Source organism: Anolis sagrei, chromosome 2 (assembly GCF_037176765.1).
Source record: "Anolis sagrei isolate rAnoSag1 chromosome 2, rAnoSag1.mat, whole genome shotgun sequence".
Lineage (NCBI taxonomy): Eukaryota > Metazoa > Chordata > Lepidosauria > Squamata > Dactyloidae > Anolis > Anolis sagrei.
This window is the reverse complement of record NC_090022.1, coordinates 198,500,804-198,518,884: the sequence shown is the minus strand read 5'-3', so window position 1 is coordinate 198,518,884 and position 18,081 is coordinate 198,500,804. Positions and strand designations below refer to the sequence as shown.

General features: G+C 40.3%; 1 protein-coding gene across 1 annotated transcript in view; it reads left to right on the top strand.

Moving 5' to 3' along the window:
- CASR (calcium sensing receptor) overlaps window positions 1-17,474 on the top strand; it is a 42,495-nt gene extending 25,021 nt beyond the window's left edge. Inside the window, exons 4-6 of the mRNA XM_060762589.2 lie at window positions 8,527-8,757; window positions 10,465-10,588; window positions 12,331-17,474. Of these exons, the coding sequence (XP_060618572.2) occupies window positions 8,527-8,757; window positions 10,465-10,588; window positions 12,331-13,772 (1,797 nt within the window). The 3' untranslated portion in view covers window positions 13,773-17,474. The remainder of the gene's footprint in view (window positions 1-8,526; window positions 8,758-10,464; window positions 10,589-12,330) is intronic.
- Window positions 17,475-18,081: the final 607 nt, after the last annotated feature.

Genomic DNA, 18,081 nt, shown 5'->3' with positions numbered 1-18,081 from the left:
TGGTAGGATTCAGAATTCTCCTTGATTGTAGGTGAACTATAAATCCCATTAACTACAACTCCTAAATGTCATGGTCTATTTCCCCCAAACTCCACCAGTGTTCAAATATGGGCATATTGAGTATTCGCGCCAAGTTTGGTCCAGATCTATCATTGTTTGAGGCCACAGTGCTATCCAGATGTAAGTGAACTAAAACTTCAAAACTCAAGGTCAATGCCCTCCAAACCCTTCCAGTATTTTCTATTGGTCATGGGAGTTCTGTGTGCCAAGTTGGTTCAATTCCATCGTTGGTGGAGTTCAAAATGCTCTTTAATTGTAGGTGAACTAGAAATCCCAGCAACTACAACTCCCAAATGGCAATACCACTCTACCCCCAATCCCACCAGTATTCAAATCTTGGCATATTGGGTATTTGTGTTAAATTTGGTGCAGTGAATGAAAATACATCCTGCATATCAGATATTCACATTACTATTCATAACAGTAGCAAAGTATTGTCGAAGGCTTTCATGGCTGGAATAACTTGATTGTTGTAGGTTTTTTGGGTTATATGGCCATGTGTTAGAAGCATTCTCTCCTGATGTTTCACCTGCGTCTATGACAGGCATCCTCAGAGGTTGTGAGGTCTGTTGGAAATTAGGAAAATCGGGTTTATATATCTGTGGAAAGTCCAAGGTGTGAGAAAGAACTCTTGTCTGTTGGAGCTAGGTGTGAATGTTTCACTTGGCTACCTTGATTAGCATTTGATGACCTGACAGTTTTTAGGAGTGGCTTCTTACTGCCTAGGGGAATCCTTTATTGAGAGGTGATTAGTTGTCCCTGATTGTTTCTTGTCTGGAGTTCTCTTGTGTTTGAGTGTTGTTCTTTATTTACTGTTATAATTTTACAGTTTTTAATACTGGTAGCCAGATTTTGTTCATTTTCATGGTTTCTTCCTTTCTGTTGAAATTGTCCACAAGCTTGTGGATTTCAGTGGCTTCTCTATATAGCCTGACATGGTAGTTGTTAGAGTGGTCCAGCGTTTCTGTGTTCTCAAATAATAAGCTATGTCCGGGTTGGTTCATCAGGTGCTCTTGTCCACACTGCTCTATGCAAATAAATAGAACTCAAAGTTTGTCTTGATCTCCTGATCCACAGTAGACATGGTTCACTGTTCTAATAAAAGACATTTCTACATTTTTGGATATTTCTTCATCATAACAGAACAGGAGAGATGGGGAATCAATGTAGACTTTTACTTTCTGGTGTTCACTGCTATGTGGGTAAAAATGCTAACCCTTGAGAACACAGTGACAATGAGGAAAAACTTGCAGGATCCCACTGACAGGGAATTGCACCAATGAACATTGTACTTACAACCAGCCTGCCATATGGATGGAACATTTTTATACGTAGTAATAGATAATGACTGCCTTCCTTTTGAATGCTTTTTTGAACATTTTGAAAAATCCACATCCTCTGCCCTTTTCACGGTGTGACTTGTGCAGCTTTTTACAGGTTACAGACTGTCAATAATTAGCCAAAGCGGTCACTGTTAAGAGCTCGTCATGTATGTTTTGTAACTAAAGATAGAAACATGAATACCAAAGAATCAATTCAGCAGCATTTGAAAGAAGCATGGTTCATTTAGGGCAAATCTAAGCAGTGACAAAAGGGATAGTAATATGAAACAGAAGTGTGAAACGTTTTGTTTTTCAATGCCAACAGTGAGGTGTGCAGATTGCTGTGGATATGTAAAGATTTTTAATGAAGGAGGGCACCCTAAGGAGGCAGCTAGCAAAGTGCATGTAAACCCCCGATTGCACAAGAGCTTGTTATCATTTATCAAGCGCAGGAATATAGATAATGGACCTGTTAGTGCAAAGGAAAGAGACTACTATTTACTATTGCAATAATGAAAGGAATTCTGCTTCATTGCATTGACTTCTTTCCGCTGGCTTTTAGCTCTTTAGAGAAAGAAAAGTGGGAGAAGGGTGGGTGACTACTTAATATTCCAGAAATAACCTTAAAGGTCTAGTTCAATTAATATTAGGATAAAAACACAATTTATCTTGCAAAGGGGATGCTATAACACTGGAGAAAGCGCCATTGTGGGATATGACAAGGACCTAGCTCAAAAGAAAATGGTCAATTTCAATTAGATGCATTGCTGTGTAGGACTGTAAGCACAGTCAGCTGATCCAAAGACCCAGTGTACCCAGTGAGACCTATTTTCAAATACAACTGATTGGGATTGGGATCTAAAAAACTGCAGCCTTAGAAACTGATTTCTGGAGCTGTGGTTACAGTTAAAAGTAACAACATTTGAATAAAAGTGATATCTGTACTGCTTACAGCAGCATTACTCAATCTAGGGGTCGGGGCCCCTGGGTGGGTTGTGAAGGGGTCGCCAGAGACCATCAGAAAACACTGTGTTTTCTGTTGGTCATGGGCTTTCTGTGTGGGAAGTTTGGTCAATTCTATCATAGGTGGGGTTCAGAATGCTCTTTGATTGTACATGAACTATAAATCCCAGCAACTAAAAACTCCCCAAATGACAAAATTCAAATTGGGCGTATTGGATATTTGTGCCAAATTTGGTCCAGTGAATGAAAATATATGCTGCATATCAGAGTTACATTATGATTCAAAACAGTTGCAAAATGAGAGATATGAAGTAGCAACAAAAATAATTTTTGGTTGGGGCCACCACAACATGAGGAACTGTATTAAGGGGTCACAGCTTTAGGAAGCTTGAGAAACGCTGACCTACAGGTCTCTTGAGCGGCTAACTTGCACATTTCACATTTATGATGCATGTCCATCCTTTCCAAAAAAAATTCTGCATCAATGTCTGCAAGACATCAGCAGACTATGTTGTGAAGTTTTTCTGATCTTTTTCTGGGATCAGTGTATCACTAGGATCGATGCATCAATCCTATGTTGCTCCACAATTATTTCCTTGATTTTGGAATGGCCTAGCTTTCAGTTTTCTTGCACACTTGCATTATAATGGGAGTCAGTCATCATCCCTATGTGTTACTATGCTTCCTTGTTATCAAGTGTCCTCCTCCATTTCTTCTTATTCCATTGAGAATTGCACTTTATAAAGCATGATTCTTCTTTCAATCCAATCCGAAGCTGTTCCAATAGGTGTTTTTAACTTGTATAGACATTCTCTTCTCGCTGACAAATTGGACCTGGATTGAAATTCTTTATTCTGGTATCATTGTGAAAGCTAAACAATGAAGAAAGTTAATAGAAAGAAAATCAACTCATATAAAATGAAGTGCTGATAAGGAATTCTACAAATGGACACATGAATGGGTTCTAAAGCAAATCAAGCCTGATTTCCCCCTAGAAGTCAAGATAACTGAACTGAGATAATTGTACTTTGGATACATCATAAAATAACACGACTCACTAGAAAAGATAATCATGTGTTGTCAAAGGTTTTCATGGCTGAAATCACTGGGTTACTGTGAGTTTTCCTGGCTGTATGGCCATGTTCCAGAAGCATTCTCTCCTGATGTTTTGCCCCATCTATGGCAGACATCCTCAGAGGTTGTGAGGAACTATAATTGTTTGTGGAAGTGGGAACCTGCCTGAGTAAGTGGACACTCCAGCCACATACACATATACATATTTCACTTCTTTTATGTGTATAGATTGGTATCTAAACAGGTTAAATTAGGATGTTTTGATTCAATATTGTGACGAAGATTGTATTGCTTAGGAATGGCTATTACCTCTCAGCAAACAAAGCACAGTATAGTAGAGTCTCATTTATCCAACATAAACGGGCCAGCAGAACATTGGATAAACGAAAATGTTGGATAATAAGGAGGGATTAAGGAGAAGCCTATTAAAAGTCAAATTACATTATGATTTTACAAATTAAGCACGCAAACATCATGTTTTTCAATAAATTGACAGAAAAAGCAGTTCAATACACAGTAACAGTATGTAGCAATTACTGTATTTAGGCATTTAGCACCAAAACATCACAATGTATTGAAACGGCAGTGGATTTGGGCAGGAGGCAGACTGCGTTGGATAATACAGAATGTTGGATGAAGGAAGGTTAGATAAGTGAGACTCTAGTGCAGGGGTCCTCAAACTAAGGCCCGGGGGCTAGATACGGCCCTCCAAGGTCATTTACCCGGCCCTTGCTCAGGGTCAACCTAAGTCTGAAATGACTTGAAAGCACACAACAATAGCAACAACAACAACAACAATCCTATCTCATCAGCCAAAAGTAGGCCCACACTTCTCATTGAAATACTAATAAGTTTATATTTGTTAAAATTGTTCTTCATTTTAATTATTGTATTGTTTTAAAGTGGGTTTTTTTTGCACTACAAATAAGATATGTGCAGTGTGCATAGGAATTCATTCATTTTTTTTCAAATTATAATCCAGCCCTCCAACAGTTTGAGAGACTGTGACATAGCCCTCTGTTTAAAAAGTTTGAGGACCCCTGCTCTAGTGTATTTTGTCTCTAGTGTCCCTGTTCAATACCACTATTGACCAAAAACACTGCGAAAAGATACAACCACGCTAACTCCTCTCAGACTAGATCCAGGCTGATGATGGTTAGTTACTGTGGATCATGTGACAAACAGGAGAGATTATGCAGTGGCAACACACCCACCAAGTTATGTTAGGCACAAGTTATGTGTGGAGAAAGCATTCATTGCATATTATTTTCTTTTATATTCTGTATAGTTCTCACAGGTTGTCCAAAATTCTCTTCTGGGCAGCAAGCAGCCAAGGGCTGTATGTTAAGGGATTTTCAGCTGACATGCTGGAGGAAGCATCTTGTTTGAGAGCAATGTATGCAACCTTGAGGAGCAAAGGTTGACAGTATAACTTGTGTTTCTATTTCTATTTCAGTAGCACAGAAACCTATCACAGAAGGGAACAGCTAGGTCAAATTATTATTCTCTTATGAATTGAGTTAGAAATTAGTATGCAAGATATGAGGCACATTTACATTGGCAAGATACCTGATGTTGGCGAGAATTTACATGACACACTGAACTCCAGCCAAATATCTTTTAGTTTTGGATAGCATAACGTAGGGTTAATAACTTTTGGAAAATGGAAATGTCCTTAACCTTTTGGAATTTTATGATCTTTGGAAAGGCATGACTTTGTTAGAAGTCACACCTTTTGAAAAATAATGCCATAACCTCTTGGTAAAAAGCATGACCTGTGAGTGCTTTTTGGAAAATGGCATTCATGCAAGGCAATCAGGTTTCTCAGCTGTTAAACTGATGTACCTAGATGTGTCTTTGAATGGTTAGGGACAAAGATATGCCCTTGCGCAAAACATATATATAGAGAGAGCAGAGTTTCAGAAGTGTTCTTTTTTAGTTGCCCAAAAACATCTTTTTTCCCTTAAAATATATTTGCCTTTAAATCATGCCCTCAAGAGACAAAAATAAGCAGAACTTCTTTAAAAGTAATGAAGTTGGTTTACTCACAAACCTCATGTATTCAGCATACAGGTACTTTACTTATAAATCCAGTTACAAATAGATTTGAAGTAGTTTCTGTGTGTAGGTAACACGGGCATCATACTTAGAATCAACAGTTTGTAGTCCAGCTGAGTCTAATGGCTTCTGTACAGCATACTGTTCCTGCATTGAAGTCTGAAGCATACAGTTGAAGTCTAAACTGAACTGTTTCTAAAATTGAGTCTTGGTCCTGAACAAGCCCAAACCTGATCACATGGTCTGCAGCCCCTCCCACAACAAAGAGTTAACCAATACACACACATATAATACAGTAAGCAATCTGAAATATATAAATATCAAATAAGTAGTACAGGCTTGAAGAAGGTTGCTGTTTCCAACAACAACACCCCTGTAATGTTTCTTTCGCTGTCTATGCCCCTGATCAGAGGATTTCACCTCACTTTCTGTCCCTGTGATAATAGGGTTTTGAAATTTTTGGCTTGTTGTGGAAACAGGGATTGGTGATAAAGCTTCAATGGAGACTCCTTTTTTCCATGATAAGTCTTCCAGGAGTGAATTTCCCTTTCAAGGGGTAAATTTTCCCCACTTTCTGTTGTCTCACCTCTGTTCTAAACTATGAGTCATATGTAAGTTGAATGATTGTAATTTGGGGACTGCCTATATAAAAAGAACATGTGATTCTAAGATACATCTAATTTTAAAAAGTGTTTCTATTGGGGATAAAACGTATCTTGGAAATACAGTAAAAGCTAAGCAATAATCTGATCTATAGAAGGTAGAGGTGTTTTTTTTCATGTCAGGAGCAACTTGAGAAACTGCAAGTCATTTCTGGTGTGAGCGAATTGGCCATCTGCAAGGACATTGCCCAAGGGATGCCCGGATGTTTTGATGTTTTACCATCCTTGTGGGAGGTTTCTCTCATGTCCCTGTATGTGGAGCTGGAGCTTACAGAGACAGCTCATCTGCGCTCTCCCTGGATTCGAACCTCCGACCTGTCAGTCTTCAGTCCTGCTGGCACAAAGGTTAACCCATTGCATGGGGGGGGGGGGGGGGCTCCTAGTAGAATCATAGAATCCTAGAGTTGGAAGAGACATCATGGGCCATCCAGTCCAACCCCCTGCCTAGAAGCTGGAATATTGCATTCAAAGCACCCCTGACAGATGGCCTTCCAGCCTCTGTTTAAAAGCCTCCAAAGAAGGAGCCTCCACCACACTCCGGGGCAGAGAGTTCCACTGCTGTATGGCTCTCACAGTCAGGAAGTTCTTCCTAATGTTCACAGGGAATCTCCTTTCTTGTAGTTTCAAGCCATTGTACCGTGTCCTAGTCTGCTTCCTCCCTCCTCCCTGTGACTTCCTCTTACATATTTATACATGACTATCATATCTCCTCTCAGCCTTCTCTTCTTCAGGCTAAACATGCCCAGCTCTTTAAGCCGCTCTTCATAGGGCTTGTTCTTCAGACCCTTGATCATTTTAGTCACCCTCCTCTGGACACATTCCAGCTTGTCAATATCTCTCTTCAATTGTGGTGCCCAGAATTGGACACCATTCCCAGAATAGTAGAAGTGATAATTTCATTTTACAAATTATGTTATAATCTGTCATTGCTGTGTTGTTTGTACATGTTTTATACAGATAGAATGACTATATTGGTTATATCCAAAAGACTGAGTAAAATTAATTTGCCCCTTTCTGCATACAAATATATAGTAAACTGTGTAAGAGATGCAATGCAGTTCTATACGTTTTAAAAAAATATTATGCACTCCAGCTCTATTTCTTTATTCTTTGAACAAAGATGATGTTCTGAAAATATAGGAAAACAGTATTTTTGCCCATTGAACTCTTGGCTAACATTGCTGGCCTTCTTCCTGAACCTTTAATATAGCTCAATTCATGAAAATGAAGCTTCCTTAATTGGAAAGGAAGAGATGAGAGAAATTTCACTTGCTTTGTTTCTTTCTGTGAGTTCAAGCTGAAAGGTTCTGGAGCAAATCTTGTTAACCCTGATTTCTTAGTGTTACTTCTGAATAGCATTTTTATTTTTTTACTGGATTTCATATAATCCAACTTCACTCCCAGAAATTTATCCAGATAAAGCTTTTTATGTAGTTATTCTGACTCATGGAATTAAGAATCCCATTTCCTCCAAATCCAGGCAATTGATATGTGCATTATGCAAATTGTTTTAATTAGACAAATTAATACAATTTGCATTCCAATTATGAAAATTGGACATGTTAACTATTGCTTTTTTCTCAAACTATGTTTGAAATTCCATAACTTTTTTACAATTATACCTACCCATATTTACTCGAGTATAATGCACCATTGAATGTAATGCACAGCCCAGTTTTGAAAGTCTGCATTACAGAAAAGCCCACATAGTTAAGATATTTACACACAAAAACTCTGCTTTCTGTGCAAAAAAAATCCTGCTTAGGAAACATTTTTTAACCACAGAATAATTCTTCCACAACATTGAAAAATTCAGATTATAAGAGATTACTGCAGTAAAGTATTTGTTTTCTCCCATAACAAGGAGAAAGCTACTGAAATCCGTTGTTCTTGATTTTAAGGATGGAATAATGGCGCATTGGTGATATGACATTGACATCTCTAGTAAGAATACAACTGCCAACTGTTCAGTTCGGAAAATAGAAAAACTACATATCAAACCCTCATTGGCAGAAATTGCATGTTTATAAGACTGAGTAGGAGTACCATTATTTCCAATTTGAAAGGCAAATGAAGCCATTCCTGTTCCAGTGAGCCTTCCCTCCACTATTGATTTTCCCCTCCTTCTTCCCATATCACAGAAAGGATGAAGATTTTCAAAGGGGTGATGTAATATTTTAGCTTCGCCTTTTGTGGTTGCTCTTTGTGACAATGCTATATACAGAATGTCTTAAAAGAAAATGTAATTAACATTCCATAAAAGCCAAGAATAGTATTTCACAAGATTCCACCCTATTTCAAGCATTTTATAATTTTTATTTTGGGAAACAGACTTGTGTTTCATTTTCAAGTAATATTTCCATGTGTCTGTGTCCTTTTACCTCTAGGTGCTGAAACATCTACGTCATCTGAATTTCACGAATAATATGGGTGAACAAGTGGATTTTGATGAGTCTGGTGGCCTAATAGGAAATTACTCCATCATCAATTGGCACCTGTCACCAGAGGATGGCTCCATTGTGTTTGAGGAGGTTGGACATTATAATGTTTATGCCAAGAAAGGAGAGAGGCTGTTTATCAATGAAAATAAGATCCTATGGAGTGGGTTCTCAAAGGAGGTAAGAGACACCAATCGCCTGTGTCAAGATAACCACATTATCACTCCCCAGAGATCCATTATATTTATTTATTTATTTACAGCATTTATATGCCACTGTTCTCACCTCGAAGGGAATTCAGAGCAGCTCACAAGATATATATATATAATATTATATAATATTATATAATATTATTAGCATAGTACAATATCAGTATTAAATAATACTATATTGTACTATACCATTATATTTTAATATTATTAGTAATATTATATGTAATATAAATATATAATTATAATATCATATTATTAGTAGTAGTATTATATTGTATTGCATTATAATGTTATAAATATTACATGTATATACAATATATTATATTATATTATATTATATTAATTATATTATTAGCATTGCACAGGAAACAAGATGGGACTGTCCCCTGGTCCCCTCTCTCTTCACTCTGGCCCAGAGCGGCAGTTGGTGCTAGGGGAAGAAATATTTGGCAGAAATCAGTTCCTAAAGCCATTGGCCTTTGCTTTGCTGGGTTTTCTTTTTTAAGTGGGATTTCTTTTGGCGAAGTCTACTGAGCCCCCAATTCATTGGCAGACATGAATGACCCATTATCACTGCTACGTTGGCAGAGGCTGGGGCTAACAGCGGGAGCACACCCTGCTTCCCACATTTGAACTTTTCTGCCTTTACTTCTCTATATTTGTAGGAAAATGAAAGGCTTTGTTTACTTTTTTCTGTGCAGTCCATCTCAAGCATTTAATCTGCATCTGCCCATCTTGTAGAAAAGGTTTCCTTTCTGAATTGCTTTTTTAAATTCATGTTTTTGAAATAACAAAACCAACTTGGGGCTACTGCTATCCCAATTTAAAAGTGTTTTCTCAAGCTGTAGTTTGCATAAAAGGAATACATTCAGACAACAACAGCAACCTTTTCATTCCCATTGTGTTCTGCTTGGTTGCTTCCATGTGATTCACTAACAGGCAGAGGCTGTTGAACAAGCTGCAGATTTTTGGTTGGTGTGTAATTTTCTCAAGATTGAATCTCACATCAGGTTTGGAGAACTGATACCCCTCCTACTCCCCCCACCACCACCACCAAGTTTGTTTACTGAAAATTTCAAATTTTTCAACCTTGAAAGCTCAGCTGATGATATCTACTTGTGATCTGTTTATATTATGATTGTGGAAGCGAGAAGATAAATTCCCTGACTTCTACCTCCCCATTAAGGTCCAGGCAATAACTGTTAGGAAAAGGAAATCACAAGGCTACGTCTCCAGGGAACCTGAGGAGGATCAATACCTGGGATGAACCATATTTATCCATCATGGCCATGTATAAATATGTGAGGGGAAGTCATAGGGAGGAGGGAGCAAGTTGTTTTCCGCTGCCATGGCTTCAAACTACAGAAAAGGAGATTCCACCTGAACATTACGAAGAACTGCCTAACTGTGAGAGCTGTTCAACAGTGGAACTCTCTGTGCCAGAGTGTGGTGGAGGCTCCTTCTTTGGAGGCTTTTAAGCAGAGGCTGGATGGCCATCTGTTGGGGGTGCTTTGAATGTGATTTTCCTGCTTCTTGGCAGGGGGTTGAACTGGATGGTCCATGAGGTCTCTTTCAACTCTAGAATTCTATTATTCAATGATCTGATGTTTCATACTCTGCCGGTTTTCTAGCTGTCCTTATGTAACCAGATCGCTATTGTATTGTACCCGTACAGGTGCCATTCTCCAACTGCAGCAGAGACTGCCAACCAGGCACAAGGAAAGGCATTATTGAGGGCGAGCCCACATGTTGTTTTGAATGCGTAGAATGTACTGATGGGGAGATCAGTGATGAAACAGGTAAGATTCGCTGCTGAACTCTCTTCTTTTTAGTGACATTTCCACAGAAGGAGACAGGAATAGTGTTTTAAGAATCTTTCTGCTAGGAAAGCTACAGTCAACATGTTTCAGTGAAAAACGCTCTAACCATCCCTCACCCCCCAGTTTTGTTGTAGAGAAGAAATTAGGATCCCCAGAAGAATCTAGTTACCTCCCCATTTGTCCATAAATTGACATATAATTATACAGTAAAACAACAGGAAAGACTTGCTCCCTTGAAGTAGTAGCACATGACCCACATTACAAATCTTGTGAATTTTATCTGTAAGCTTCATGCCTCTTAAAATTGGTCTTCACTGTCTAAGCCACATCGCATCTAGTGCTTGTTCCAATAGATAAACGAATGCATGAAGGAATATTTTCCAGGAAAAGCAGCAGCAGCAGAAAGAGATAAAACTTGACACATCCTTTTATCATGTAAGACTTCCTCATGAATGGGGCATGCTTTATAAAGATTTGCCAACTAATTGAGCATTGGTTCAGGAAATACAAGGGTTGGAACTTTAATAGTGGCAACACTACTGTAAAGACGCCATGTAATGAAACCAAAGAATGTTGCGTATACCACACGTTAGTTACATACCTACCTTACCTCTGAGCAAAAAGACTGGCCCTTCCTGCATCATGCGCATGTGGAGTGACGTGAAGAACTGAACCTCGTATTAGCTTGTGGTCTAAAGTAAGTGCTGTCACAATGTTTTTGAAACAAGAACAACAGAGTTGGATAAAGACTGAATGTGCCAGAGGTCGTACAGCACGACAGTGTCATCAAGGTCTTCAAGAGGCTTGCGGGGAATCTGCATTGCCTTACAGAACAGTGGCAAGATGGGTAAAATCCTTCAACAAAGGATGCCAAAATGTGGCAGACATGCATCGGCCTGGTCATCCTAGTGTCAGTGAAGCGGAAGTGAATGCTGTAGACAGTGATCATTCCTTCAGAATATGGAGCACAGTCATATGCGCAAATCCCGTGTTTCAGGCCAGCTCATGAATCGTATGGTGGCGATCACTGTCTACGAGTGTGGCAACAGCACTCACTTCCACTTCTCTGACATTAGTTAAATTCCACTGAGTACTACAGTTTAAATCCGGTAACTCCCTGTGTTCATCACATTAGTTTAGGTTCAAGTGTAGGGTACAGCATTCTTAGCATATTTTAAGCGTGGGGACCAGCATTCTTTTCCAGCGTTTCTGGAGGTGGTGTGGAAGTGGGTTCTTTGAAATGATCCCTATGTTTGACCAAATTTGTAATGTGATGGCATTTGTTGCTCTCAGGTTCCTTCCTTCGGCAGTGTTTGGACAGACTGAGCATGCTCAGAACTTCTCAGATCTCACCTAGAATCCCACATTAGTAGGGATTTAAAAGAGAAGAGGGTTTTTTTCCAACAATGAGCAGGGAGAGGGATGGTGGATGGGGCCAAATCTCTGCAGTATGAAGACAACTGCAGTGAAAGAATATGGAAAGAAAACTAAGACATTTAACAGTGTGATGAAGGTAGGAAAAACATCCATTTCAAAACAGAGTGAGATGGAGCTGTTGTCTGCCAGACACTTCCCTGCTCCAATGTGATGAAGTCTTAAGATACCTGCAGAAACGCAACAAATTTCTTTTTGATGCATTCAGCTGTAATGGCACACTATGTTCCTTGAAAGAGATGCAGCATAGTGCTATCTGTGTCTAATATTATCTTCTTTTTTTCCAGATGCCAGTGCTTGTGAGAAGTGTGCTGAAAACTTTTGGTCCAATGAAAACCACACTGTCTGCATTCCAAAGCAAATAGAATTTCTCTCTTGGACAGAGCCATTTGGGATTGCTCTCACCCTTTTTGCTATACTGGGCATCTTTCTGACTTCCTTTGTTCTAGGTGTCTTTACTCGATTTCGCAACACACCCATTGTCAAGGCCACGAACCGTGAACTCTCTTACCTCCTCCTCTTTTCCTTGCTGTGCTGCTTCTCCAGCTCACTCTTCTTCATTGGTGAGCCCCAGGACTGGAACTGCCGCTTGCGACAGCCAGCTTTTGGTATCAGTTTTGTCCTCTGCATCTCCTGCATTCTGGTGAAGACCAATCGGGTCCTTCTGGTCTTTGAAGCCAAGATACCCACAAGCCTCCATCGCAAGTGGTGGGGCATGAACCTCCAGTTTCTCCTGGTCTTCCTGTGCACCTTTGTGCAAATAGTCATCTGTGTCATTTGGTTGTATACAGCTCCCCCATCCAGCTTCCGGAACCATGAGCTGGAGGATGAGATCATCTTCATCACCTGCAACGAAGGCTCCTTGATGGCACTGGGCTTTTTGATTGGATACACTTGCCTATTGGCTGCTATCTGTTTTTTCTTTGCTTTTAAGTCCCGCAAACTGCCAGAAAACTTCAATGAGGCCAAATTTATTACTTTCAGCATGCTGATTTTCTTCATTGTCTGGATCTCTTTCATTCCAGCCTATGCCAGCACCTATGGCAAGTTTGTCTCTGCCGTGGAGGTGATTGCAATCCTTGCTGCTAGCTTTGGGCTTCTAGCTTGCATCTTCTTCAACAAGGTCTACATCATCCTCTTCAAGCCCTCGCGCAACACGATTGAGGAGGTGCGCTGTAGTACTGCTGCCCATGCCTTCAAGGTCGCTGCCAGGGCGACACTGCGACGGAGCAATGTGTCTCGCAAGAGGTCCAACAGCCTTGGAGGCTCTACAGGCTCCACCCCATCTTCATCCATTAGCAGCAAAAGCAACCACGAAGACCCTTTTTGTCTATCCACAACTGTGATAGAGCAACAGCAACGCGGGTGCAAGCAAAAAGTGAGCTTTGGTGGTGGAACTGTCACTTTGTCACTGAGCTTCGAAGAGCACCAGAAAAATGCAGTCGCCAACAAAAATGCAAAGCATAGGAACTCCTTGGAAGCCCAAAATAGCGATGACAGCCTTATGCGGCATAAGGCCTTGCTTCCTCTGCAGTCAAGTGAACCAGTAGGCAGCGAGCCCAATTTCCAGACAGCTTCAAGTCATGACTCCAACATCCAGGAACCAGTAAAGGGAGAAACCAAGCAAGAAGGACAAAGCTTAGAAGAAGGGCAACCTCCGTTGTCACCTTCATACTTGCGGGATTGTGTAGGCAGCGATTCCATCACAGAGAATGCTGTCCATTCATAAAGAAGGAAGAACCAATCACCCCTACGTTTTCTTTCTGGATACTCCTCTGTGGCGCAGTGAGCCACTTGGTGGTATTAACATTCGCAGGGTAAACTCACCTCCCACAGAACACTGGAGGAAGCGTTTCAATAAGTGATTGTTGTAGTGGAAATCTGTGGTGGTTGTGGAAGAGACAAAGAAACTAAAAAAGCTCGTCACCTGGGCTTGAGCAGAATTTTGTCATCAAGGAGTTATTATAGTGATCTGGGTCATGAACATACTGGTTAGCAAATGTGTCTGGGCAGTTCTAGTAACATGGTCTGCTTTTTACAATAATGTATAGTATTGCTTTTATAAATAATTCCTCTTTGTTCCCCATAGCCATATTACAACAAGGAGAAACATACTACTATACACAAAACAGGGCATGCACCTTGACTTAGAAAAGTCACCTTTACTCCACTCTCTGTGGAAGTGCCTTAAATGAAGTTCAGCCAGTGGCCTGAACCTGTTGACTATGTGAAAAAAGGATGCTAAGGGCTTGTGATGTATGACAATCTTTGGAGACATTCCTGTATTATACAGAAACACCGTTTTCCTGGGGATTTATATCATTTGGTTCTGCTGGCTGGCTCACTTCATAGGTTGAAAGGAATAACTTTGCAGTTCTGCAGAAAGTATAGACCATTTGATAAGATGTATCCATTCATTGAGACATCAGTTGATTGTCTCCTTGATAGAGTGGCTTTGTAGTTTCAATCAGCTGGCTGCAGCCTCTTGTCTTACAGTTTACACTGCACTATGCTGTACTAACTTCTCTCCAGCAGTCACACAATGCCACATGTAGACAGGTCCTGACCTGTCATATTTAAGGGGCCTCACAGCTCACCAAGACAGGAACAAAATTTGAAGGCCTTTTCTAACCTGCAGTTTACTTACTGTGCATACATGAAGCGCTGCAGCTATTCCAAAACATTTTCTGACATTAGCTCAATGAAAAAGTGTTAAAGGATCAGAAAGACAAAAGCGCAAGGTCCTGAAAAGTACTGAAAAGTATAAGAGGAATGAAAGCGCAAGGTCCTGAAAAGTATAAGAGGAAAGAAAGCACAAGGTTCTGAAATAACCCCCACTATTTGTTGAACGTTCATTGAGCTACAAAGGAAGACTCAATGGACTACATCTGTGTGCTCTCATGATTTGAGTCCAGCAAGGACCGTCTCTCTGCTTGCTTTGCAGATCTGCTCAGGAGTTAGTATAGTTGAACAGGGCTCGTAACTGTTCAGGCCAAAGGGCTGATACTTGGACATTCCCTATTTTTTACAAACATATTGATGGAGTGCTTCAGTATTTCGACACTTACTATCCATCTCTTTGTACAGGGCAAAAGGTAATTTAGGACATATTTGTAGATCTCTAGATAGCTTGCAATACGTTTCTCCCAATTCCTTTAACACCAACAATATAATTATTGTTGAAATGAAAGAAGCTTGGGTTATCCAAAAGTGGATTTTTCTTTGCAGATATACTGACCTCACCTTGGCTGTGCCTAAAAAATCCTCAGTTTCATTCAGCAGCTGTTCAGTAGGCCTGTGCTCATGCCTTCATGTGGGCACTTAAGTTTGTACCGTATTGATGGCTCTAGCTGGTGGATCTTCAGGTTCTAGTAAAACACAATGTTTATTCAACAAGCCTGAAGTCATCCTTTGCCTTTACTTGTAGCTCAAATATAACTTCATGGCTTTTTATCATGTCAGAAGCGGTTTGGGAGTATACTGCAAGTTGTTTCTGGTGTCAGAGAATTAGCTGTCTGCAAGGAGGTTGACCAGGGAATGCCCGGATGTGTTATCATCCTGTGGGAAGCTTCACCCATGTCCCCACATGGGAATCTTCATGGTATTCTAAACCATGATTTTGTTTTAGGCATGCAGCTGCATTTAAGCCACTAGACCCCAGGTCTAAGGACCATAACCATTGTTCCCAGTAGTTATTCCTTTGGTTAAAAGCAGCTCTAGGGATTGGGGGTTTGGCTCAGGAACACAGGCTGTGGATAAAATGCTGTCCCCAATTCTCAACACTTCTAGGGAGGGAAAGAAAGAAAAGCATAATACATGTACCAGTCATTTAGCGTTTTCACGATTAATTGAAATTTTGGGAAGAATTTTCACAGTAAAAATTCAATGGGAAGAGAATATTAAACCTACCAGGCCCATGGCCTATACCAGTGGTTCTCAACCTGTGGATCCAGGGTGTTTTGGCCTACAACTCGCAGAAATCCCAGCCAGTTTACCAGCTGTTAGGATTTCTGGGAGTTGAAGGCCAAAACATCTGGGGACCCACAGGCTGAGAACCACTGGCCTATACCTTAGCAATTGCATTTCAGCAAAGATGAGGATGTCAGGAACCCATCCATCACACCTAGTTTAGCTTTCAAGGAAATGGAATAAGAGAGACATTTCTCAAATTCCTTCTAGGGAAATCATTTGAATCAATCTTGCTTTTACCAAGGAGGAGAGACGGATGCACAGAGGTTTTCATTTCTATGTGGGGCAGAGGAAATTTAACTAATTGCTTCAAGTTTCCATGCATTGGGAAAGTGTGAGCACCAGTCTGGCAACCTATTGAAGCAAGTAATGCTAAACTATGTTTTATATATTGACGGTGTTGTCAGAGGTGTATATTCTTTTCTGATCTGTTTGAAAATCTAAAACAGGGGATCCTCCTGCTTATCAGATATTTGCTGTGGGCTTAGAGAACACAGAGCTTACTCCTCATATTGAGGTTAAAAGAATCATGGCATTAAGCCTAGAATCCCTATATTTACTTCTTGTACTAATATTTCGCCTAAGTGGTAAGGATTTCATTATACTATTAGTTTGGTCCTATGAGGTTCCTGACTGTGTATAGTTTTATGCATATACTGGAAAGAAGTATGTACTTAGCTTTTGGTATCCTCAGACTGTTAACATTTCTGAGGTTCTTTGTATTTGTGTACAGTCACTGATGTTGTTGAAAACCCAAACCATGGCCAATCTAGTATTCTCACTTTGCAGGAATCAAACACTCTCTTCTTAGTACTGAGCATTGAGCAGACCTTTCTTATTATATAGCAACATACTCAGCCATAACATGTTATCTCCCGTTGTCATTGCTGCATTGGGCAGCTCTCTTCCCTTTTTTCCCCAGACCAAATGTGTGGTGCCATTTGTAGGCTCACCTTCCTCTAGTAATGTAGTAATAAAGGTGATGCTGATGAGGCAAAGCTAAAATTTGTCATATTGATGTATTTACACTAGATTCCAGTTGCTAAATCCTACCATAAGCTTGTAAATTTTGGACTACTTTTAACATCATGTGGTGTGAATTAGGATTATGTTATATATCATGTCCCATTCCGGTCAACCCATGTCAGCTCTTCTCTGTGACTTATTTTTGGTCTTTTCCTAAGAAAAAGAGTGCCACAATGATATAAATGTTGACTTATAGTAAAGGTATAGGTTTCCCCTTGACATTAAGTCTAGTTGAGTCCAATTCATGGAGCCCCGGTAGTGTAGTGGGTTAAACCACTGAGCTGCTAAACTTGTTGACCATAAGGTTGCAGGTTCGAATTCGGGGAGCGGCATGAGCTTCTGCTGTTAACCCCAGCTTTTGCCAACCTGGCAGTTCGAAAACATGCAAATGTGAGTAGCTCAACACGCACCGCTCCAGCAGGAAGGTTACGGTGCTCCATGCAGTCATGCTGGCCACATGACCTTGGAGGAGTCTACGGACAATGCCAGTTCTATGGAGATGAGCACCAACCCGCAGTCAGACATGAATGGACTTTGTCAGGGGAAAACCTTTACCTTTACCTGAGTTCAACTCTGGGGGAGGTGCTCATCTCAATTTCTAAGCTAAAGAGCTGATGTTGTCCGTAGATGCCTCCAAGGTCATGTGGCTGGCATGATTGCATGGAACGCCATTACCTTTCCGCCAAAGCGGTACATATTGAACTACTCACATGTGCATGTTTTCAAACTGCTAGGTTGCCAGAAGGAAATGTTGATTTACTTTGACATATTAATCAGTTATTGCTTTGATTGTGTAAACCTTGCAGATTCAGGCAGAGTGTTTAAATTAGGAAGCAAGGCTAACATTTCCTGTTCCATGCACCCTTCAGTGTGACTATTTTGTGCCCTTGAGTGAAGCATTGGTAATGGCACTATGAACCAAGTGGAGTGATGTTTATGTCTTTTAGAAGCCCAGTGCCATTAGTCTTTGCTTCACACCCAGCTCAAGGGTGCTTGTAATAGTACAAGATGGACATCCAGTTCCTATAGCAAGAGAGATTTGC